This window comes from Micromys minutus (genome assembly GCF_963924665.1).
Source record: "Micromys minutus genome assembly, chromosome: 4".
In the NCBI taxonomy this organism is placed as follows: Eukaryota; Metazoa; Chordata; class Mammalia; order Rodentia; family Muridae; genus Micromys; species Micromys minutus.
Window position 1 is genome coordinate 75481354 of NC_137973.1, and position 24558 is coordinate 75505911.

At 41.2% G+C, this 24558-nt stretch overlaps 1 protein-coding gene across 2 annotated transcripts in view; it reads right to left on the minus strand.

Moving 5' to 3' along the window:
• Positions 1-24558, minus strand: part of HS2ST1 (heparan sulfate 2-O-sulfotransferase 1) — a 133919-nt gene that overhangs the window by 33409 nt on the left and 75952 nt on the right. For both annotated transcript variants that reach the window (XM_080915798.1, XM_080915797.1), the window contains exon 2: positions 734-972. In XM_080915798.1, the coding sequence (XP_080771924.1) occupies positions 734-972 (239 nt within the window). The remainder of the gene's footprint in view (positions 1-733; positions 973-24558) is intronic.

Consider the following 24558-nt stretch of genomic DNA (forward strand, 5'->3'; position numbering starts at 1 on the left):
AGGATTTTAGCGTCCTTTTAGGATGGCCAAATACCCATCACCTTTAACATTTACAACAAGAACTTTATAACTATAGTCACCATTTCAGGTTTTTGGACGAGATGGATAAACTAGATTTCACTTGACAATATCCTCTACTTTTAATTACTGCTTCATAAAGTTTGTTCATCTGAAATCCCTGACTACTGAGGGGTGAGGTTTTGCTGAGGACACAGCCACAGTACTGTCTGGGATGTTGACTTATGACTAATGTTTGCATGTGTCACTGAAGAAGACATTTAGGAGGCCAACGCAGAACAGGCACTGAGCTGATGCTTCACGATAAGGAAGTGAGATAATAAAATAACTGCTGCAGCAAGAAACTTGTCAGGTTTAAAACCAATTCTAAGCTGGGCATGATGTGGATGTCTGTGAGTTCAAGGCCAGCCTCGCCCAGTCAGCAAGCTCCAGACAGCCAGTTACTATATAGAGAGAACTTGTCTCAACAAGTAAACAACAACAAAAAGAGATTCCATACTAAAGAATATCAAAGCTCTGTCTAAAACTTCTAAGCTATGTATTAATTCACTATTTTACAAATTTCTGGCTACAGACTAGATGCAAGAAAACGTTCGAGTGTTAGGAAAACTATCAATTTGTCAAAGTCGGTCTCCCCACTCAATACTTCATCCCTCACAATAGCAATTTGAGGAGATATCAGAAAATATCTGTGTATCCCCTACGTGGCAATTACCTGATCTTGTAATGACATTACTGGGTTATTTTTGGTAGTGTTGATGTGAAGAACATGGTATCTATTCTTTGCACACAAGTCATAGGCGATATTGGTGAACGAGGTGCTTGCAGTTTTGGGCACTCTGTTATAAATGATGACTATGTCTTCCTCTTCATCCAGAGTCGCATCCTGCCGAGGGCCGTCCATTGTATGGCGTTGTTCAATTTCTCGAACTTCATGTCTTGCAATTGCCCTTTCTGCAAGAAAAGGAAAGCTGAAAGTTCTTTACCTTTTACAAAAAACCCTTACAAATAATAATAATAAAATAAAAATCACACACCAAAACTAACCACATCACCCTAAGTATATACACCCCAACGAAAGTTTCCACTTGTATAGCCATTCTGAATGGACTAAGTTCTTGATAGTGTTACAAAATTATGAACACCTAACTTCTGATTATCAGAAGGTGAGAGAAAAACAAAAGAAAATAAAAACAAAGAATCAAAGAACAAGGCATATGAGTTCAGGAGGAAAATTTAGTTGGTTTCTTTCTCAGAGCACATTTCCTTCCCAAGAACGGAGGGAGAGTGCTGCTGAAGGACTGTTTTTAAAGGACTTAGAACTCCTTCTGCAGGACAGAAGGAGGCCAAATAAGAACCAAAGAATAACTAGTTCAAGGTGCACTTCACAGTTCCAGCATCACCATATGTCCGAATGGAATTCCCATCACCTCAAGTAACCCTTAGACACACACCAGACTCACACTGTGTGACTGTGGAATGTCCCCAATAGGCTCTGGTGTTTGAACAGCCAGTAGCACTATTCTGAAGAATTACAGAAGGTTTAGAAGGTGGAACCTGGCTAAAGCAAATGAGTGGGTTTGTAAGGTTTCTACAGCCGAGCCGCACCTCCTGTCCCCTTTCTGTTTTCTGACATAAAATGCCAATGTGAACAGTTTCTTATTCCAGCTGCTAAGACTCCCATCAAGGTGGACTGTATCTCCTTCATACAGTGAGTCAAAACAAACCTTTTCTTAAATTGCTCCTTGTTAGGTATTTGGTCACAGCAGCAGGAAAAGTTTAAAAAATTGCAGAGACTTCACAAATAAAATGTACTTAGAAAATAAATTATCTTATGGAAACCCTTTTTAAAAAATCTATTTAGGGCTTACTTACTTCTTAGTTGATTAAAATTTGCCAACACCCAGGCATGGTGGTGCATGCCTTTAATTTTGATAGAGACCTAGTCACAACGTATAAAACATCCTTTCTATTGTTTTCCTCTGGACCTCACAGGCACCAGGACAGATGTGGTACAGACATACGTGCAGGCAGAATGCCCATATATGCAAGATAAATAATAAAAGTTTTAGCAAACCAAAAGAACCAAACAGAGATTTTTAGAGCTAGCATACAGTAGCTGAAGTAAAGACCTGGTGAACCTGTTCGACAGCAGAATGGAGACACGGTAGCTAGAGCAAGGAACAGGGTGCTGTGGGCACCTGGGCTGTAACAGTCTAAGAAATAAAGGAGAAAGTGGGTTGCTAAAACAGAACTCAGCAAACCATGGCTAAAATGAACATCTGGCAGGAGACAGAGACATTTAGAGTCAAGAAACCCCCATGAGATAAAGCCCTAGCATAATTAACAAAAAATTTTGAAAGCAACTTGAGAAGATAAAGTCATATCCACAAAAGAGTCTGAGAACTATCAACCATATGATTCCCACCGGGGACCACAAAGTGGGCAGTGCACAGTAATGGGAACTATGGCTAAAACCACTGTATCTGGAAAATGTGATTTTCAAGAATGAAGAGGACAGAATTTCTTATAGGTATGAAAATACATATTTAAAATGTTTACTGATAGGACTACTTAAAAGGCTGGTTCTTAGAGTCCTCTAAACTTGGAATCAGTGAAGAGGCTCAGGCAGAGCACCTGCTGCCAGGCCAAAAGACCCCGGTTCAATGTCCAGGACACACACAGATGAGAACTAACTTCTGTAACTTGTCCTCTGAGACATTCATGTCTCCCATGTCTACACACACACAGTTGGCCAAAAATAATATATAAATGCAGTTGAAAAAAATTAAAATTGAGAAAGACAGAAACTAATAGAAACAACAACAAAAATGAAGACAATAAAATATTCATAAATACAATGGGAGTTCCTTCTTCAATTGATTTTTTTTGAGAGTATAGAAGCAAAAACTGTAATTACTGTGGCAGACACTAAACTCAAAATACTCTAGGATAAAATTATGAAAAAGTACATAAGAACACAGAAAGCAAACACACAACAAGGCCCAAGAGTCTGGAACAAAACCCAGAACAGAAAACCAAGTGTCAAAAAGAATTTAAAAAATACATTTAAAGTGGATAAAAATAAAACAAAAATATCGCTATTTGAGATACCAGTAGAGCGGGAGTAAAGGAGAAATCTAAAGCACATGCACAGACATGAGAATTACACTGAATTAAGATGATACACAGAAGAGATGCTTGGAACAGTCACGGGGAAATGCTGAGCAAAAGTACAGTGAAGTGCCACCTTGTGTTCACTAGGACAGCCATTAGTAAACAGCGCTCATGAGAAAGCAGAGGAGCCAGGACCCTGAGAACTAAGTGCATTTACAATCGAAAACACTCACATTTCCCAAAATCTTACGTACAGAATATGACTTAGCAATTTCACCCCTACATAGATGCCTCAAGGAACTGAAGATGGTATTTAAGCAAATACTTATGTACAATAGCACAGTCAAAAGATAAAAACATTCCAGAAATTCACTAACAGACAGTCATTGTATGTATATAGAACATGTTATTCCTCCTCAAAAACAATAAACGATGGATCTCACAGTGAAAGGGTAAGATATTAAAGGTCATGACCAAGTGCCTGCAGACTGGTGGCTGCCACAGAGGGAGGAGCAGCAGGGAGCACTCCCCTCAGGGACGAACGTATTCTGAAAGTCAACAGAGGCAGTGACTGCAACACTGCACAGGCTGGAAGCTGCGCGCTGCTCACTCTAAGGTGGCTGATTTATGTGAATTTCACTTCAAATATATCAAACATAAAAAGTACAAACTACAGAGCTTAAAACATTAGCTCATTTTAATAATATAAAAAGCAAAACCATTTATAAATTTTAATTGAAAATTTATAAAATGTGTTTGTTCATTTGTTTTTCTGAGATAGGTTGACCCCGAGTTTGTGATCCGCCCATTTCTCAGTAAGCACCTGTCCTGCACCTGCACGTTTTATTCCTGAATGGACTCCAGGAAGCCCAGTGCTATCTCCTCTTAGTCAGGAACTGATGTCACAGATGTGCCCGCTAGCTGATTACCCGCATAAGGACACAATTCCAGGTCAATCTGACCCCAGAGTCTGTGTTCCACATCAAACTGGACAAAATTTAGTATTTTCTCACTGTCGTTAGAAGAAAGGGGCACCAGGACATAGTTCAGAGGTATACTTTTAAAAAACTGCTTACAGAAAACGGTTTATATCTTGGAATTTGCCAAGCGTTTTGTGGCTGTTCTGGTGAGAGCGATGGACAGTATCAACTGTTTCCTAGGAACTAAAAAGCAAAGGGCGCTGTATTATCTGTGGAACTTCTTGCTAGTGTATCATTACTTCTAAAAGTTTAATGTTAAAACAATTAAAGACAAAGCAACATAATTCTTAAATTCCTACCCCTTTAATAATCCGTTAACTGCACAACTTTCTAAGTACCACTCACGAGCATCCAGAAACGAAGTCAGTGTTTTCTCTCGTGGGTAGGGGATTGCTACATGGACAGGAGAGGGGGACACTGTGTGTGGAACAGAGTCTTCCTGACCCTTTGCCTCCTTACCAGTCAGGAACTGTGCCACACACATACTTTTTAAATGTAAAATATTGTAAAAATTAAGTGCTGACTTTAAGCACTCATCTTTCCTCATTTCAAGTCAGGTCCAGCTATTGTTTCTTTTTCATGAGCTTTATCAAGCTATTGTTTCTCAAATCATATTTCTGACTGTAGGGACACCTTACGTGTTCCTACTTCAGTTACCATCTTGTAGAGAGCTGAGTGAACGTCACTGTGACAAATGCTAAAAGAACAAAACCAAATCTAAGAATGGGGAGGGGGTAGTCTGGGAAACACGGTGTCAACTGGCCTGGAAGGACGGGAATTGTGGCAATAACAAAAGGGGAAAGGCATACACATAGGTGGTAGTTAGTGAATGACTACAGGACTATACAACAACCATAATGGGAAGCAGCTGAGGAATGTACCACACTTACCCCATGGACCAGGAACAATTCCACAGGTTTAAGTGGACACTAACTAATTTTTAAAGAAATTTTGCACATGATAATATTGTATAAAGTTGGACTCAACAGTAAGTACAAAATTGTCAGAATTTAGATCCTCACTGGACTGAAGCCTACATTCCCATTAGAATGTAGTAATTGTTTCTGTAAATCTTGAGGGGCAGTTCTTAGGATGTCTGTATTCAATGGCACGGGGACATGCGACATCTCAGGCACCCACTAACACCTGGAGTACATCTAGAACGTGTGTGAGGAAGGCCATCATGCTGCACTCAGAGAGAACCGGTCAGAAAGTCTAGTGATGAACACGTGGCCAACTATCTGAGTGAAGAAAGGAAGCCTCCATCTCTGTGGTCTCCTGGGTAGGTCTTTAGTAAAGTCAACCTTTCAGGAGGCAGGGTGGGGTCAGGCTGGTGGCCTCTGTTGATACAGACACTGAAGGCCAAAGGACAAAGCCAGAAGGACTCTTTAAGCAGGGCTGGAATGGGGGCTGTGTGGGGTAAATAAACACTGAGTTACACAAAGCAAAGCAAGACAAAACCAGAAGTAGAAGTGGGCCCATGACAGCTAAACAGGAGGGAATAGGTGCAGAAGTCACCACACAAAACCACATTTTATGCAGTGATACGAAGGCCAGCTGGTGTTGAGACAATGCAACTTGAAAAGCCACACTTCATGTTCCTCTGGTTCCAATGCCCATGCTCACAACTATGTTAAATTATTTTCTTAAACTCCAAATTTGTCTAAGATATATCTGTGTGTCGAAGAGGATTGATCTCATGATTACTTAAACAATTCCAGGATCTGGGCAGACATAACACTCTGTGCAGCTTTTAGTGAAGAGAACACAGTGACCATTTATAATCAAGTCATTCTGTGCCAGGTTTATTAACTAATTATTGTTTCAGATATCGGAGACAAACCTATTCTTGGGAAGTCTGATGCCGTGTTTATAATAAAGGTGTGAATGAGCCAGCATGCACTTGTAGGCCTAGAGCCAGGGTGGCTGAGGTAGGGAGTTTGAGGTCAGCCTGGATAACATATCACGTACATCCACGAGAAAGTCTATGCAGCACACGGCAGAAGCTGCAGAAACAGGTAGGCTGCAACAGGATTCCCAGGAGACGGCTGGGGGCAGAACAGGTTGAAGCAGGTTTGGACTAACACTGTAGGTGTAAGGAACAGCATGAGCAAAGCCCTGGAAGTGACGTCAGAAAGGCTGGGCATGGGGGAAGGGACGAGAGCAAGGGGAGGCATGAGGTGATGGCTGGGCCACTGTCCTAACAGTGCTGTAAACAACATACCAGGAATGTGTTTTCTTTCTCACTTCGTTCTGTTTTAACAAGGGCTCACATTTGTCGCCTGGGCTGGTTTGGAACTCACTATGAAGCTCAGGCTGACCTTGAACTCACAACAACCCTCCTGAAAGTCAACACACATGAGGTGAAATGTGTAGTTAGTTTATAGTTACAGAATCTTCACAGAGGCACACAAAGCAGGTTCAAAGCAACAGACACTGCTTCCCGTAAGAGTCTGAGAAGAGAACTGTGTCTCCAGAAAGCACAGTACCGCACTTGGCAACAGGGCTGTGGCACTGACGGTTTTTCTCCTGGGGCGGCAGCAAGGATGGTAATGCTGATTAGAGACGGAAGTTGTGGACACAGGTGACTACGCAGGTGCTCAGGAGCAGGGGGATTCGGCTTCCATTACCGAAAGCACACAAGCGGGAGGTCAGGAGATTCCATTAGAAAAGCACTTTGGTGGAGGAGGAGGTCCTATGCAAACATCTGTGCTCAATTCACACATTCTCCGGGTGAGCAGAGGAAACGGGATTAAGGGGTTTAGATGAAGGGACTTTCACATATCCAAGAAATGTCTGGATACGTAAATTTCTGAAGATAAATAAACATCACAGGATACACCTGCTCTCAAGAAAAGTCAAGTAAAAGTCACAACACAGCTGATGTCAAGTTGTGAATGAGTTCCTGAAGGTGGATTAGAACAGAATGCTTTAAGGAGGGTTCTTTTCATTAAAAAATATGTTATATACAGAGTTTTGCATGTATATCTATTTGCATGTCAGAAGAAGGCATCAGATTCCATTACAGATGGTTGTGAGTCACCACGTGGTTGCTGGGAATTGAACTCAGGACCTCTGGAAGAGCAGTCAGTGCTCTCAACCTCTGAGCCGTCTCTGCAGCCCTCAAGGAGGGTTCTGACACCAACAAGTTTTGGGCTGAAGACCTCTGCCTCCCTCACCACAATTGTTCGTAAATGGAATATAAGTTTTACTATGCTGTACACCATTAAACACCCATACTTAACCTAGGAGGGAGAAGAGCACCTGTGGAGCACAAAGGCTTGTTCTGTATCTCAATGATGCTGCTTTAGGATGTTCTCTGAAGGCACAGAAACCCTCACTACTACACACTGTACATAACCAACCTAAAGCTCTGGTGGTGAACCTCTACACTTGCAAGTAAAAATGAGGATATGAACTCAGTTCTCCATGGAGAGAACTGAGAGTTAGTAAGAGCAATTCTCAAATTCATTTGGAATAACCAAAAACTCAGGATAGCGAAAACTATTCTTAACAATAAAAGAACTTGGGGAATCACCGTCCCTGACCTCAAGCTGTACTACAGAGCTATAGTGATAAAACTGCATGCCACTGGGACAGAGACAGGCAAGTAGATCAATGGAATAGAAATGAACCCACACACCTATGGTCACTTGATCTTTGACAAAGAAGCTAAAAACATTCAGTGAAAAAAGACAGCATTTTAAACAAATGGTGCTGGTTCAATGGCAGGTCAGCATGTAAAAGAATGCAAATAGATCCATTCTCGTCTCCTTGTAAGTCCAAGTGGATCAAGGACCTCCACATAAAACCAGATACACTGAAACTAATAGAAGAGAAAGTGGGGAAGAGCCTCAAACATATATAGGCACGGTTGGGGGGTAGGGTGTTCCTGAACAGAACACCAATGGCTTTGGAAAAAGGCAAAGAACACTGTCAATAGAACAAAAACAGCAACCAACAGACTGGGAAAAGATCTTCATCAATCCTACATCTGATAGACGGCTAATATCCAATATATACAAAGAACTCAAGAAGTTAGAATCCAGAGAACCAAATAATCCTATTAAAAATTGGGTACAGAGCTAAACAAAGAATTCTCAACTGAGGAATCTCAAATGGCCGAGAAACGCCTAAAGAAATGCTCAACATCCTTAGTCATCAGGGAAATGCTAATCAAATTGACCACAAGATTCTACCTCACACCAGTCAGAATGGCTAAGATCAAAAACTCAGGTGACAGCAGATGCTGGTAAGGATGTGGAGAAAGAGGAACACTCCTCCATTGTTGGTAGAATTGCAAGCTGGTTCAACCACTCTGGAAATCAGTCTGGTGGTTCCTCAGAAAATTAGATACAGTACTACCTGAGTACCCAGCTATACAACTCCTAGGCATATACCAAAAAGATGCTCCAACATATAACAAGAACACATGCTCCACTATGTTCATAGCCGCCTTATTTATAATAGCCAGAAGCTGGAAACAACCCAGATGTACCAGAACAGAGGAATGGATACAGAAAATGTGGTACATCTACACAATGGAGTACTGCTTCACTATTAAAAACAATGACTTCATGAAATTCACAGGCAAATGGATGGATCTAGAAAATATCATCTTGAGTGAGGTAACTCAGTCAGAAAAGAACACACATGATATGTACTCACTGATAAGTGGAAATTAGGCAAAAAGCTCGGAATGCCCACAATACAACTTACAGACCTTATGAAGCTCAAGAAGGAAGACCAAAGCGTGGATGCTTCAGTCCTACTTAGAAGGGGGAACAAAATAACAAGGGAGGAAGAGGGTGGGAGGAACTTGGGAGGAAGAGAGAAGGGGGAGGGGACAAAGGGGGCAGGGTCAGGTATGGGAGGAGATGGAGATGTACACAGGGTCAGTAGGTGTGTAGCAATGGGGAATGGGGAACTGGGAGTAGACAACAGAAAGTCCCAGACACCAGGAAGACAAGAGGCTCCCAGGATCCAACAGGGATGACATTAGTTGAACTACCCAACAAATCGGGGGAAAGAACCTGTAGAGACCATATCCAGAGGTTAGGCCCCCGGTTGAGGGATGAAGCCACCCACCCATCTCAAAAATATTAATCCAGAACTGTTCCTGTCTAAAGGAAATATAGGGACAAAGAGTGGAGCAGAGACTGAAGGAAAGGTCATCCAGAGACTGCTCTACCTGGGGATCCATCCCATATACAGACACCAAACCCAGATACTATTACTGATGCCAAGAAGTGCATCCTGATATGGCTGTTACCTGAGAGGCTCTGCCAGAGCCTGACCAATACACATGTAGATGCTTTCAGCCAACCATTGGATTGAGCACAGGGACCCCAATGGAGGAGTTAGAGACAGGACTGAAGGAGTGGAAGGGGTTTGCAACCCCATAGGAAGAACAACAGTATCAATAACCAGACACCCCCCCCCCACACACACACCAGAGCTCCCAGGGACTAAACCACTAACCAAAGAGTACACATGGAGGGACCCATGGCTCCAGCTGCAGATGTAGCAGAGGATGGCATTGTCGGACATCAATGAGAGGGGGTCCCTTGGTCCTGTGACAGTTCTATGCCCAGGTGTAGGGGAGTGCTGGTGCAGTGAGGAGTGAGTGGGTGGGTGGGGGAAGCACCCTCATAGAAGCAAGGGGAGGGGATGGGGGTTTTTGAAGGGGAAAACTGGGAAAGGGCGTAACATTTGAAATGTAAATAAATAAAATATCCAATAAAAATGAGGATATGAGAGTTACAAAATAAATCATGCTGGGAAGAAACTTAAAAAGTTGCTATGACGTAAACACCAGTGGAAAGACACAACAGTGAGGATTCAATTAAATGTAAGCTTTGTAATCCAGCTAAAATATTAATTTTGATATTATATTGGCAAAAGGATTCAAAGACTTTTGTAAATTTTTAGCGTAAGTACAAATTGCCATTGAGTATACGGACTTTGATTGTTGAGATAAATACCACTGGAAGATTAAGGCCTTTTCAAAACTCGAGAAGGGAATGCCAGGACTGTCTACAACGCTGAATTCTTTTCACAGCGCAGCAGCTGCACCTGGTATTCCATTCACTGGTAAATAACAAGAAGGGGTAACTAGGACTCAGTTCAGCTGGGCTTGGGCTCATTATCTAAAACTTAATGCGGCAGCTGTTTGGAAATCAGTTCGCATGCTGAAAGCTCTGTATTTCACTAGAGTTTGAAGCGCATCACACTCCAGGGCGGAGGCCCTCCATCATGGTCACCTGAGTAACTGTGGAAGAGCCACGCCCCTGGACCTCACTAGGTACTCCAGCATGGCCTGAGCCGTGACACATGGCACTCTGGGAGCTGGCTTTTGGTCTGATGGTCTAAGGATGCCCAAGAATCAACATTTCTAGGGAGTATTTGTCAGCTGTGGGATCTCCACAGTGCATTCTCACTTCTTTTCCTGTAACCAAGAGATTTTCCCACTAGCTTCAAGTCCTGGTAAAGTTTGTTCATTTAAGCTAAATCTAAAAACAAGGCTGCTCAGATTGTGGAGAGGTCATGACACCGAATGCCTTCTAATACAAAGCTCTCCTTTTGGAGGCTATCTTATTTCCAACGTATTTGTTTTTATTTCTGTACATTTTATACTTATGAGTATATGCCTGCATACATTTATGTGCATAAGTGTGCAGAGGACAGAGGTTATCAGATCTAAAACTGGGATTACAGGGGCTTTGGGCAAAGAGTGTAGAGTGTGGGCTCTCTGGATGAGCAGTAGGTGCTCTTAACTGCTGAGTCATCTCTCCAATCTCTCGTTTTACTTTTAATGTAGTCCCAGTTTCTTAATTTTGGGCAGATGGTCTAAGATAACCTAGAAATATGTCTAGCATTGTAATCTTAAAACTAAATTTAGGAGATAAAATTATTTGATGTAAATTACTCATACTTTTAAGTCTCATTTTACGAGTACTAAAATTGATATTTACATATCATGAGCAAAAGGTCCAGGCTGGTGAGACACCCAGATGGGGGACGGTGCTTGGTCCCTGGAGCCCAGACCCAGGTTCTCCAAGATGTCTCCTGACAATCATGCACACTCACCACACAGATTCCTAAGTGAAAGATCCAGACATGCTAAGGAAAAGATATGACAATAAAGGGGGCTCACTTACATATGCTATAAGAAAATCATTTTAAGGGAAAGAAACAAGTAAATTAAATTCATGTGAAGGTAATCCACAAGTATGAGAGATTCCACCATTATTTCATATAAATACAATTATTTTTGCGACAGTGTTCCCTCTAAGGCTCAGGTGGCTCCCAGTTTCCCCAGAGTTGAGATTCTAAAGATGTACATTTACAAGTGCATGCAGTGAAGTTTCTCGCTTGTCTGGCCCCATCTGCCCAATATGCATTCTCTATAATATTCAACCACCATTATTTGTAAAAAAAAAGATTTATTTATTTATTTATTTACGTATGAGAGTTTACTGTCAATGTCTTCAGACACACAGAAGCGGGTATGGGATCCCATTACTGATGGTTGTGAGTTACCATGACAACCACCGTTATTAGATACCTATTGAGATCATTCCATGCATGTAAAAGAAAAGGAAAAAACTGCATAGCTTTCTAAAAGATAATGTTAGGATAGCACACTACTCAGCTCCTTTATAAAGTTACTGACTCTTTATATTAGTTATCTTAAGGGGAGAAGCTTCATACACACAAGACTATATCAGTTCTTCAACAGACAGAAATGAAACATTGTAAAACTGATGTCATTTCAAAATATAATTCTGACTTCTAAGAGAGTCTACTGGGCAGACACACTACAGTAATAGTTTAGAAAGTACAGTTCCTTGGATAGTCACAGAGGCTACATGTTCATTACTCAAAAGCTGTACTCAGCTTGAGATATTTAAAAATTATAAATTTGTTTTAACTTTTTTTCTTTTAATATATGAATGTCTTGCCTGCATGTGTACCACACATATGCTTACGAATGTTGTGAGGCACTATGTGGGTGCTGAGAACCAAACCTGGGTCTTCTTGCAGGAACAGAAAATGTTCTTAACTCCTGAACCACCCCTCCTGCCCCAAATTTACAACCTTATAGTGAAAATGGTTAATATAGCTTGTGCAACAGAATTATCAATCCACTGATAATTTATTTCCCTCACAACAGAATCTGAGAGAACCATTTCTAACAATCATCTTGGTGGCCCCAGACCACAGAGATAGAAAGGGAAAATAAACTTCTCAAGTGCTCTATGATGACAATTCTCCAGGCATGCACCACATCCTGGCTTCCCCTTTGTGTATCAGTTTATGATGAAGAAGTTGACACTTTCACTTGGGGAAGAGTTTACTGTGACCTCCCTCACTGTTATCTCAGCCATTCCCAATACAAATTCTATTTTTGTTTTAATACTCTGAAACACATTAAAGAATCGGTAGTGACTCACTGTTTTAGATTTCCATATGATTAAGACCTACTCCCTCTTCATGTTTGACAGTTTGAAACATAGGACTCATTAAGTCAGTCAATGCTGTCTCAGAACTATGCATCTCAATAGCAGGCAGGCTGAGCTCCCTCCCATTCTTGCCTTTCACCATCACACTCACTCCCAGTGGTAGTAATCTGTTACCAGTGCAATGAACTGCAAATCACCCAACAAAATGAAAGCTTTACGCAAGCTAAAAAAATCAGCTATTTTAAATATAACCTTGTAGCAGGAAGTGAGAACATACCCTTGCTATCCTTATTCTCAGCGTCAGAGACAAGAGGATGACCACAAGTTCCAGGTCAGCCAAAGCTACAAGTGAGAGCATGTCTCAAAAAAATCAAAATAAACTAATAAATAACACACTGAAAATCAGGAAAATATGAATTCCAGAAGCTCATGAGAGCTCACTCATTCAGAGAATCTATTTTCCAATGTAAAATATAACTATACCATTTTCCCTCTGCCCTTCTTATGCACCTTTATACACACACACACACACACACACACACACAGAGAGAGAGAGAGAGAGAGAGAGAGAGAGAGAGAGAGAGAGAGAGATTGATTTCTAAATACATAATCATAACCTGCTCTGTCTATAATGTTACTTCTGTGAATGTTCTCCTTTCTGCCCACCTCTTCCATAATCTTCCTCAAGCCCTAGGGCCAGAAGGTATATTGTAGATGGGTCAGTTGGGGCTGGGTACCACATGGTCACCTTGTTCTGTGCATTTTGATCAGTTGTTTCCTATCTGTTTTAAGAAAAGTCTCTTTGATGAAGGATGGGAGCTATAATTATCTGTGGGTACAGGGTAAGTATTTAGAATGTACTTAGGAATTATCCTGGTTTAGTAAAGTGGTGGTGGGTTCTCCTCCAGATCCACATGGCTCACTAGACCTGGGTGTGCTGGGTTTCTAACACAAGCCATGATTTCACTTACGTCCAGAGAGACCTGTTGGTTACCATCCGCCAAGGTGCCACTATTGTCCCTTTTGGGACACTGTGCTGCACTGGTCACTGCTGTAGTTCAAAGGTGTGATGGTTTAAATAAAAATGCCCATGGGCTCGGATTATTTGCATCCTTAGTCCTCAGCTGGTAAACTGCTGGAGAGGGTTAGAAAGATTCAGAAGTGTGGCCTGGTTGGAGGAAATACATTTCTGGAGGTGGGTGGCCTTTCTGGTTTCAAAAGCACATGCCAGGCCCTGGGCTGCTAGCCCCTAACTACTACCTGCAGATCAGAATGTGGCTCTCAGCTGCTTCTCCAGCAACGGAGCCTGCCTGTTTGTCACCGTGCTCCCTGACATAACAAACCAATGCTCTGAGACTGTAAGCAAGGTCCCCAACTAAATGTTTTCTTTTGTAAAAGCTGCCTTGGTCATCTTGGTCATGGTGTCTTTTCACAACAGGCATCATCGATGGGTAGCACTACTGGTTGCTTCGCTTCCTTGGAAGCTTGCAGAGCCCTTTCTGGTACCGTGAAAGGTAGTCCCCAGGGAACATGCTACACAGAATCTTCGTAGAACAGTTACCGGGCGAGAGTCTTTGCTCTCCAAAAGAAGACTCGCTGCCAACAAAGACTTCGCAGTACTTGGTGCCTGTGAGCATCCAACAGGATTCTGAACTTCATCTGCTCTGCTTTCCTTCCCTTGAGACAGTTACAAACAAACTGGTATGAAGCCCGAGATATCCCACAAACAAGTCAAGATGCAGGTGAAATATAACCAAGTGTGAGCTGATGCTTGCACAGCTTCTGAGAAATATCTAGGGATCTACTTAATGATCCTATTTATATCCTGAACATATCTGTAATGACTGATTCTTAAGCTCAGTTCCTAGCATTTATTCAAAATTTAAATAATGTCATTATCACCATTATTATTTATTCTAGAGGCCCATCATGACTATAACAAACAAAACATGATGAAGAAGACCAGCAATGAGTCAGATGAGAGGAAGAAACTTTTTTACAAATGGCAATAACCACAGGTGGCCAACTGAAGCCAGCTTCTCATCCAGAACATCCATGGGCACTGACTTTGAATGACATGGGCCTGTCACAGGGACTCCTCAGGTTGTTTCTGTTTTGTTGTACCCCTGGGTCCACTAGACCAATACAGTTGTGTCAAAAGTGGTTAAAAAGAAGAGCTTTATACAATCCTGTCACTGGGACACAGGAACACAGAAATTTCAAGTTTGAGGCAAGCCTAGATTATCTAGCAAGTCTGATGTCAGCCTAGACACACACATTACAGGATCATCTTAGATTAACAAAACCAGACATCGGTGAAAAGAGGCTGGAACGACATAAATGACTAAAAATAAGACCTTAAAGCAGGTGAACTGTGGCTAAGAAAAACCTAGAGTACTTTGGACATTAACCTGAGAGTAAGGATCACAGACAATCTAGATTAACCGAAAAACACTTCCTGTGAAATAATTTCATATAATAATCCATGTATGCTCTATATTGATAAAATAAGGTCCCAGCTGTATAATCATAGAAAGCTGACCCAAATAAAATTTTAAGGTGGAAAATTTAAAATAAGACTTTCAGCTAAATTATCATTTTAATATTTTAGGCCCAATTTTACTTGGAACTAATAAAAGTACTAACAGTTACTTGACATCAACAATTCCAGGATATCTTCAAATACAAAGGGGCTTACAAATCAAAAGTTTTATAATATAGTGTCTATTTTAAATGTTACTCTATGGCAGAGAACACATTCTCATGAGCCTGATAGTCTCAATCATTTGCAGGATATTTATTGATTAACACAATTAGAACAGTTTCCTGATTTGCTTCTTTTGTACTTTTGATCACTATTAAGTAAAATTGGGCTTCCTGAACACAAGCATATCAATACCTATGAATACAATAAAGAGATGGGATTCTATATTACAAAGGGCAACTAACACACACAGTGCAGAGACCCACAGCTAAGCATTATCGGCTGGGATGTGTGAAACTTCCAGGTTACTCAACAAAGTCCAACTCAAAGTTTAAGAATTATCTGTTCCTGGGACTTCCTAACATTTTGGGACAAGTTGACTCCAGGTAACTGAAGACCGGGAAAGCCAAAACCTCAACTAAGATTATTTATTTGCAAATTAAAATCACATGAAAAGACAGTGCCTTTTCCAATCTGCAAAGATTCTGAAAACATAAAAGCCAAGCAACTTTTATGTCTTTCTCATTTGGTTCAATTAACACCATCAGCTAGCCAGTATGTCCTGGTCACAAAAAGGACTGTGTGGTTCTGTAATTCTTTCTGTAAACCCTTAACTCTAGCCAAGACACTGCTGGAACAAACCAACCCCAGTACGTGTAACCGCTGGGTTACTCTACTTCTTATGCACCTGCAAGGAAATGTGTACCAACTTGCTTTCATCTTTGACTAAAATAGTTTCTTTTGGGCATAAAACAAAAAGTAGTGAGTAGTTTTTAATAACTCAATTCTACTTATCAGATCATTACACTTAAACCTTGCTGTCTTTATAACTTTTCTATTACCACGAGGAAACATTGTGACCAAGGAAGCATATAAAAAGACACCATTGAATTGGGGCTTGTTTAGAGTTTCAGAATGTTAGTCCATTATCATCATGGTGGGAAGGACAGTGTTGAAGGAGTAGCTGAGGACTTAAAATCTGATCCACAAGCTCAAAGCAGAGAAGATCTAACTGAGAAGGGTGCAGGCTTTCGAAATCTCAAAGCTCATGGCCAGCATGACACACCTTCTCCAACAAGACACCTTCTAGACTGTCCCAAACAGTTCTACCAACTGGAAACCAAGCATTCAAATCTATGAGCCATCTTCATTCAAACCGCCACACTTGTCTCTCCTATCCTCACACATGTGTGAGTATTTCCTCACTGCCTGGAGTTAGCTCCAGCTTCTTCATCTGAATAAACCTCTACTCACCAGTCCTTTTTTAAATTTATTTTTTATTAGATACTCTGTATTTACATTTGAGTGCTATCCCTTAATTCCTCCCTGCTCCCATCCCCCTCTCCCCTTCCATTTGCCTTCACAAAGGTGCACTCCCCCTCCTAACCACCCTCTCCACCCCATTGCCTTGGCATTCCCCTATATTGGGAAAAACTGCCCTCCCTGGAACAAAAGCCTCTTCTCACACTGACACCAGACACTGCTATCTTCAGCTACATATGCAACTGGATCTTCCAATGTGTGCACAAAGGTTGGTGTTTTACTCCATGGGAGTTTTGGAGGGTTTGGTTTGTTGATAATGTTGTTCTTCCCATGAGGTTGCAACCCCTTTCAGCTCTTTAGGTCCTTTCTTTAGCACCCTCATTGGAGGTCAGACCGATGGTTAGCTGAAAGCATGCTCAGCTGTATCTGTATGACTCTGACATAGTCCCTGAGGAGGCATCTCTGTCTGGTTCCTGCCAGTAAGTACTTCTTGGGATCAGCTACTCACCATTCCTAAAATCATCATCTTAACCTGTCCCCCCCAAACTGGCACTTCCTTATGCCCAGTATCCAGTTTAGTAAGGAATCTCTGATGTCCAAGAAGCACTTAAAGAAATATTCAATATCCTTAGTCATCAGGGAAATGCAAATCAAAACGACTCTATAGAGAATGCTGTTTAGCTTTATACTTCATTTTTAACTGGGCTACTTGGTTTGCTAATGTCTAATTTCTTGAGTTCTTATAAATTTTGGATATCAGCCCTCTGTCAGATGTAGGGTTGGTGAAGATCTTTTCCCATTTTGTAGACTGGTATTCTGACCTATTGATGGTGGTCTCTGCCTTAGAGAAGCTTTTTAATTTCATAAGGTCCCATTTATCAATTGTTGATCTTAGAGCCTGAGCTCTTAGTGTTTTGTTTTAGGAAGTTGTCTCCTGTGCCAATAAACTCAAGTCTACCTTTTCCCACTTTCTCTCAGTTTTATGCTGAGGTCATTGATCCACTTAGACTTGAGTGATAAATATAGTTGCGTTCTTCTACATGCAGACGTCCAGTTAGACCAGCACCATTCGTTGAGGATGCTCTTTTCTCCCACTCAACAGTTTTGGCTTCTTTGTCAAAAACCAAGTGTCTGCAGTGGTATTTATTTCTGGGTCTGGTCCATAAGCACGCAGCCTGTTTTTGTTTGTAAAGATGATGGCTCCTCTATCACAGACGCAGCTCGCTCTGTACAGATCCACTCTGCTCCAACTCCAACAACGTGAGCCTCCCTTGCGGTATTACTCAAATGATAAACTTACAGCAGCAGAACGGAGTCATATTTCAAGTTTGATTCAGTACATTTGAAAGTCTTATTTGCAGAAAACTGTACTCTCTTAAGAATGAGAATACCTGTTTCCTCTAACCACAGGAACTGTTGGTGATTTTAAAAATCACAGTATGAGAGGTCATAAAACTTGTCAACATACATTTTAATTTTAAGTTTTTATGTAAAACTACAAGTAGGCTAGAGACTTGGCTCCGTGGTTAAGAGCACTTGTTCTTGCAGAGGACTCAGGGTTCAGTTCCCAGAATCCACGCAACAGCTCACAACTGTCTATAACTCCAGTTCCAGGGGACTGGACACCTTCTAACTGCTACAGGTTCAAGGCAGACATTAGCAAACAGACACAGACAAATCACTCATACACAGAAATAAATCTAAATAAAATTAAAAATACAAGTATCCTATATTTCCTACTTATTCTAAGCAGCTTATTACTTTTTCACACTAAGATAATCTATTGGGCTTTATGGTTAGAGCTCAGCAGTAGAAGAGCCAATGGTTGTGCCATCATCCCCAACACAAACAAATGCTCAACAACAATCTACTGTTTCTAACCCCTGAAAGGAAGAGTGTGAAGCCTGTGTCTATTAACTTGTCCCACCATTTCCATAAATTGTCTCACAGCCAGACTGTCTACCTTCTAATCACTGTGTGATCTTGGATACCCTATAATAAGCAGGACATCACTTTCTTCTTTTTTGAAAATTACATATTTAGTTTGCATGCACACACACACCCATAGAGGTCAGAGAACAACTTTTCAAGAGCTGTTTGACTCCTCCATGTGTGTCCAGAGGAGTTATCAGGCTTAGAACTGGTGGCGGGTGCCTTTAATCCCATCCACCTACCCACAACGGTAACAGCATCTATGTGGACACAAGAGTGATGTCCTGTGGAAAGCACACCCCAACACAACACTCCATGGAGCATGACCCCCGACAACCCCCCACCCCACAATTCCTTCAGTTTCAAGCCAACGAGACTGATATGACCAGTTATCTGTGATAATGGGAACTCGTTTTATTTGATACATGTGAACCTTTTCTCACAAGAAAAATCTGTCAAAAATTACATCACCATAGGCCAAAATAACATTCCCAACTCTGCCTCCTCCAGAAAGAAGGGAAGGTTATGCCTATACTAGTAAACGTGTAAAGTTATTTCCGTTGACTTTAACAATATTCTCTCTGCCTACCCCACTCCTACTCTTGGTTCCCACGCAAGCTGCAAACTGATGGGTTTGTTACAGTCAGGCAGGTTTGCACGTCGACAGCACAAACACTGAAGAGCAGATGCTGCCATCAAGCTGCATGTTCAGTTATTCTCCTCTGAAATTAAGTGAAGCACTTGTTTAAAAATGTTTTCTCATTAGAACGTACAATGATCATTTCAAATTCTATCTTCTATAATAGGATATTTCTATGACATTGCAATCTGGACTATGCCATAAACACCATTGTACTCGAACAGATGGAAATCATAAAGTGATATTTAGCTACAGATTTTCTGTCACACAGTTTTGCAAACTGAAAAGGAAAAATCAACATTTGCAACCAACTAGAAACACAAAACCATCTAGTAAGCTGAAGTGGCGGCAATGTGATTCAGAATATAAATGCCTTCATTGTAATGCTTTGCAGCCTTCTGCAGGAAGGGAAGAGACTAAAATGGAGCTTCCCAGGGTTAGTCATGAGGTGATGGAGCAGCCCGGGAGAACGGGTGGTGCAAGGCGTCTTAGCGGGAAGCAGAGGCGTAGAGACGGCCTGCTGTTTCCATAGGTGCAGAGGAAGCTAATGTTGAGCCTTGATAACTAACTCCTGGGCACCAATGACAGTTCAATGCATACCAAAGATTTATTCTGTATGAAACCAAATTTAGTAATGTTTACAGTTCTGATCCGCATCCAGGTTTGAAAGAATCAGATACACAAATGTAACGTGAGAATTTCAGGTTGTCTCATCACAGCTCCGTCACCTTTGTCCCTAGAGGACACTTACCACCACACAGACCCTGACTGGCCTATACTGCCACCGCTACTGAGGGCCTCTCTGCCTTCAGCTCCTTTGCTTTCAAATACTCAGAACTTTTCACATGCCCTCTCTTTCCAAAGAGCTTATTTCTAAAGCATACTTCAATAGGTGCAATAGAAAGGAAGAAAGGTGGACTTGGAAAAAGAATGTAACCGCCTATCCTAAAAGTCAGCATATTTGCTAGTAAATGTGAGGCTTACAAGTGCCCAAGGCAGAGGAAAAGCAAATCAATTTCCAGACACCCAGGCATCTATCTTTATAACCAAAATCGAGAAAATATGCCCCTAACATCTATACGGATTTTCCCAAAGAAAGCTCAGAGCCTTTTTGTATGTGCAATTATATATAAAAATAAACAATGTCTTCAGCGGGCTTACAGTAAATATAGTGCTTGCAATGGCTGTAACTCTGAGTAAGATGCACTGCCATTTCCTTCAAATATCCTAAAAAAATCCCACAGAAAAGCACAGAAATGCTCTGTTGAATAAATAAAGCATGTTATATAGATGTTCTTCATTTCACAAAATGGACATCGACAGTGACAGGAAAGTCTGCTCCAAGAGAGTGAAATGCTGGTGGGACATGGCCCTACAACGAAAGGGAGAAGCTGTGAGACACTGAGAAGATCAGCAGCAGCTTCGAGCAGCTTCGAGCTCAGAGCAATTGAGAGGTAATACTGTGGTGGGAGGAATCAATTAGTTATGACTGAATGACTGCACACACCGAAGGAAAACTCTGGTAATCATGTTATTATGCAGATTTAAAGACGATTGAGTCAGATTTTAGGCTAGCCCTCCCCAGCTGCTCAGACAAATCCCTTCTCGGCATGCTTTCCTTTCCAGAATCACAGAAGAATAAACCTGGAACATCAATTTCTCAAAGCACATATCTTAGACCTAGATCTGTCATTTTGACAAACTACCTCTGGTTTTGGACAGCAGTCTTACTACACTCGGAGAGGGTGCTCAGTATGCTATTAAGATTTAAACTATGCTGATCCTGTTAGCTAAGACGGATGGCTTATAGTGGAGCACACCATGCCTTAACTCCATTCCTGATGAGCAATGGTAGGATGGAAAGGCGAGAAGACAGCCATGCTCACACCTAGGGTCAAGCCTTTCAAGGAGTGGTAGGAATACTGGGGACACATTTTCTTTTTTGACAAAAAGTAAATGTTGGCTAAACAGAAATCTGATTTCATAATAAGGAGACCTGGGGTCTCTTTTGTGTGTTCACAAGAATTGAAGGTTTATTAATAGGGATATTTTTTCTGTAATAAATCTGAGGAAGCTTGAATAGGTTTTAAAAGTGGTGGTTTGAATGAGAAATGTCCCTCAGGGGGCCATGTACTTGAACACTTAGTCCCCAGTTGGTGATGTTGTTTGGGAAGGTGTGTCACTGAGGGTTCACAGCCTGGCCTGAGGTCCTGATGCTCTCTATAACTGAACTTTTGGCTACTTTGTAGGTTCCTCTTTCTTCCACCTTTTTCTGTACCTTCTGCCCTTTTATCCCTAACACTAGGTGGGGAAGAAAAAAGAAAGGGAAAGAAGGTGACAACTTCATGCTGATCCGGGGTGTCAAGTTCCTTCGGGCATGTTTGAATCTTTGACACTAAGATATCTAATTTCTTCTTCCCATCTCTTTCTGTACAACTACTTAACAAACTGCAGCCAACAGCATCCAACCACCAAATAAGCATTCTGCTTCTCTGCCATATCCAACATCATGGTTTTCAACAGCAGTTAGTATTCTAGGAAAAGTGATAGATTCAACTAAATGAAACAGTAAAACAGATTTTAAATTATAAATGAATAGCAAGTGTTTCGAACATCTGATACAACCTGGGAATCTTTCTGCAAATGGCCTTCTCAGCTGTCTTGGATAGGCTGATGTGGAAGTTAAACACTGTGAGGTGTTTTGTAGGGGCTTAAGCAGAGCTGGGCATGGCAACAGAGAATAAAATAACAGCTTCCCCAGCAGCTAGCAACAATGACTCCATTCATCTTGACTTAAATAGTAACTCAGAGTTTATTTCATTCTGTGCTGTCTTCCCTTTTGAAGGTTTACAAATGAAAATTAGAGACTGGCAGGTGCAGTTTTCCCAAGGCCTCACCATGATGTCTTCAGAGCTCTGCTGTCACTGCTGCTGTAGCTCCTGCTCTGCTGCCCCCACACCTCCCCACGGTGCCTATAAGGACCGAATGAATAAGCATCTCCTCATTCCTGCCTTTATTGTTAGCAATTCTTGGCCTAATCAATACTTTGTTTTCCACATATAAGGCTGCTATCACAGTGACACTTTTTTTTTCATGCTTGATTTGAATTTTGCAACTGGTCCACTGAGAAGCAGTAAATGTTAGTCTTTCTCCACAGGGGTGGCTAAGATTATTCCTTTGAACACATATGGAGAGAAACAGCTGTGTCGGTTTCTATATCCTATTTAAAAATAAGGCAGACACCCACCATAACCCCACCACACAAGACAAAACCTAACCTCCTTTGCTTAGCAAATGAATCTCTACTGTTGTTTGAGACAGGTTTTCTCTATGTAGCCCTGGCTGTCCTGGAACTTGCTCTGTAGACCAGGCTGGCCTTGAACTCAGAGATCTGCATGCCTCTGCCTCCACATAATTCTTTTTGGGATCCTACAGTGATACTATTCTCAGTTACTTATCCCTGTTGCCTTGCCCTTGGTAGATCCCCCCCCCCCTTTTTTTTGTAATCACACACATGATCTTCTCCTCTTTAAATGTTACTCCCTCTTTCTGAACCCTCTAAACTTCAGACTCATCTCTTTGATGGTATCCTTTCTCTATGAATTTAAACTATGTCCCGTTTAGATGGTAAAAGGAGTCATCTTGCATGCAGTGACTCTTTCTATAGCACAGGTTATGACAACATGAGTGCTTAGTTATCTTTGTAACACACACGTCTAGTCTAAAGCCTGACATATAGCAGGTACTTTATTAATGTTCATTGTTCAGAGTGGACACCATGGGAGCAGGACAGCAAATCCTGGTCCTTCCCCTACCCTTCCACCACCAGAAAGACTACTTTCAACATCAATATATGCAGTAAGTGAAATAAGATGCTGTGGTGTCCTAACTGAGTAAAAAGCCAAGGATTGTTGTAATGAAATAAAAACAATTTCACTCTACACTAGTATAGAAAACAGTAGGGGGGTCTTTATAAAATGGCACATAAAATTCCCATATGGCTTAGCAATGCCATATCTGGGGATTCAAAGTAAAGACAATCACTAGCTTCACTCAAGTTCATTATAGTAGTACTAATAATACCCAAAACATGGAAGCCTTTAAAATATCCATTAATTGGCCAATTGATGAAGAAAATGGGATATACCCATGTAATGTAGTACTAAGTTATCTGTCATCTGAGACAACGTGGATAGATTTGGAGAGCATTACACTACATAAGACACACACAGAGAGACAAATGCAGCATGATGCCCGTTACATGAAGAATCCAAACAGGCATCTCAGCTCTCAGAAGTAGGGTGGAGACTTGGGGGCAGGGGGAGAGGCAGGTGGAAGGAGGAAACAGGGAGCTGCCGCTGTCAATTAGGAGATGCTTCAGTCATGCAAGCTGTGAAATTTCTAGATCTCCATAGCATACAACCCTATGACCGAAAGCCATCGTTTACGACTACCTCAGTACAGAGGTAGACTGCACTTACAGAGTTACACACAGAGCTAGTATGACCGTGTTGAAGATACATATGGATTAGTCTTGGAAAAGGCAAAGAGCCTGTAGAAGAGATGTCAGTGCAGGTGGACAGGGTACTGGGCTTCTTTCCTAGATGAGATGGAGTGTACAAACATGCATTATACACTATAGAGCCACAAGTTACTTCTGAAGAATTACAATGAGGGCCAGCAAGCTGGTGCAACAGAAACAGGCCTGCTGCACAAGGCTGGTGACCTGAGTTTAGTCCTACAACCCAACATGGAATGAGAGAACTAAGTGCCAAGCAACTGTCCTCTGAACTCCACGTGCATTCCAGGGCACACATATGCTCATGTGCACACACCCACAAAGATATGATAAAAGATTTTAAAAAAAGGTTTATAAGTCTCTGATATACTGCAATATTCATATACTATTGATTTCAAATGTAAACCTTAAACTCTATTATTTTGACCCTGATAATCTCAACCATCCTGGAATCATACATAAAATTTTCGTACAATTTTCACTTTCCTGAATAATAAGTAAGGTAAAGCTTACAAGTCTAGTATTATGTTCTAGAAAAGCTGGCACTTTATTTATCTAATATTTATCTTCATATAGAAAATGAATAAATATTCTATACCAAGCTTCCCACAATAGCCAGTTAAAAGAGTACTGAGTACTAACACTCAAAGAAGAGGTTGTCACTCTGTCATTCCAAATTCTACAACCTAAAACCTCCAAAGTTATACTACAGATGCAAATATTTACTAATGACACACTTGTAATTCTAGGTAGCATAGTTAAAATTCTGGACGTCCTTTCATTGCTGACAAGAACCCATGGTGAGTGTTTTTTGTGAGGTATGCACTGTTTCTTCCCTTTGTTTTCATCTTACAGCAGTACATTTTATGACCTTCCTTTCCCTTACAAGTTGCTTTTTGCACATTTACCACAATAAACCG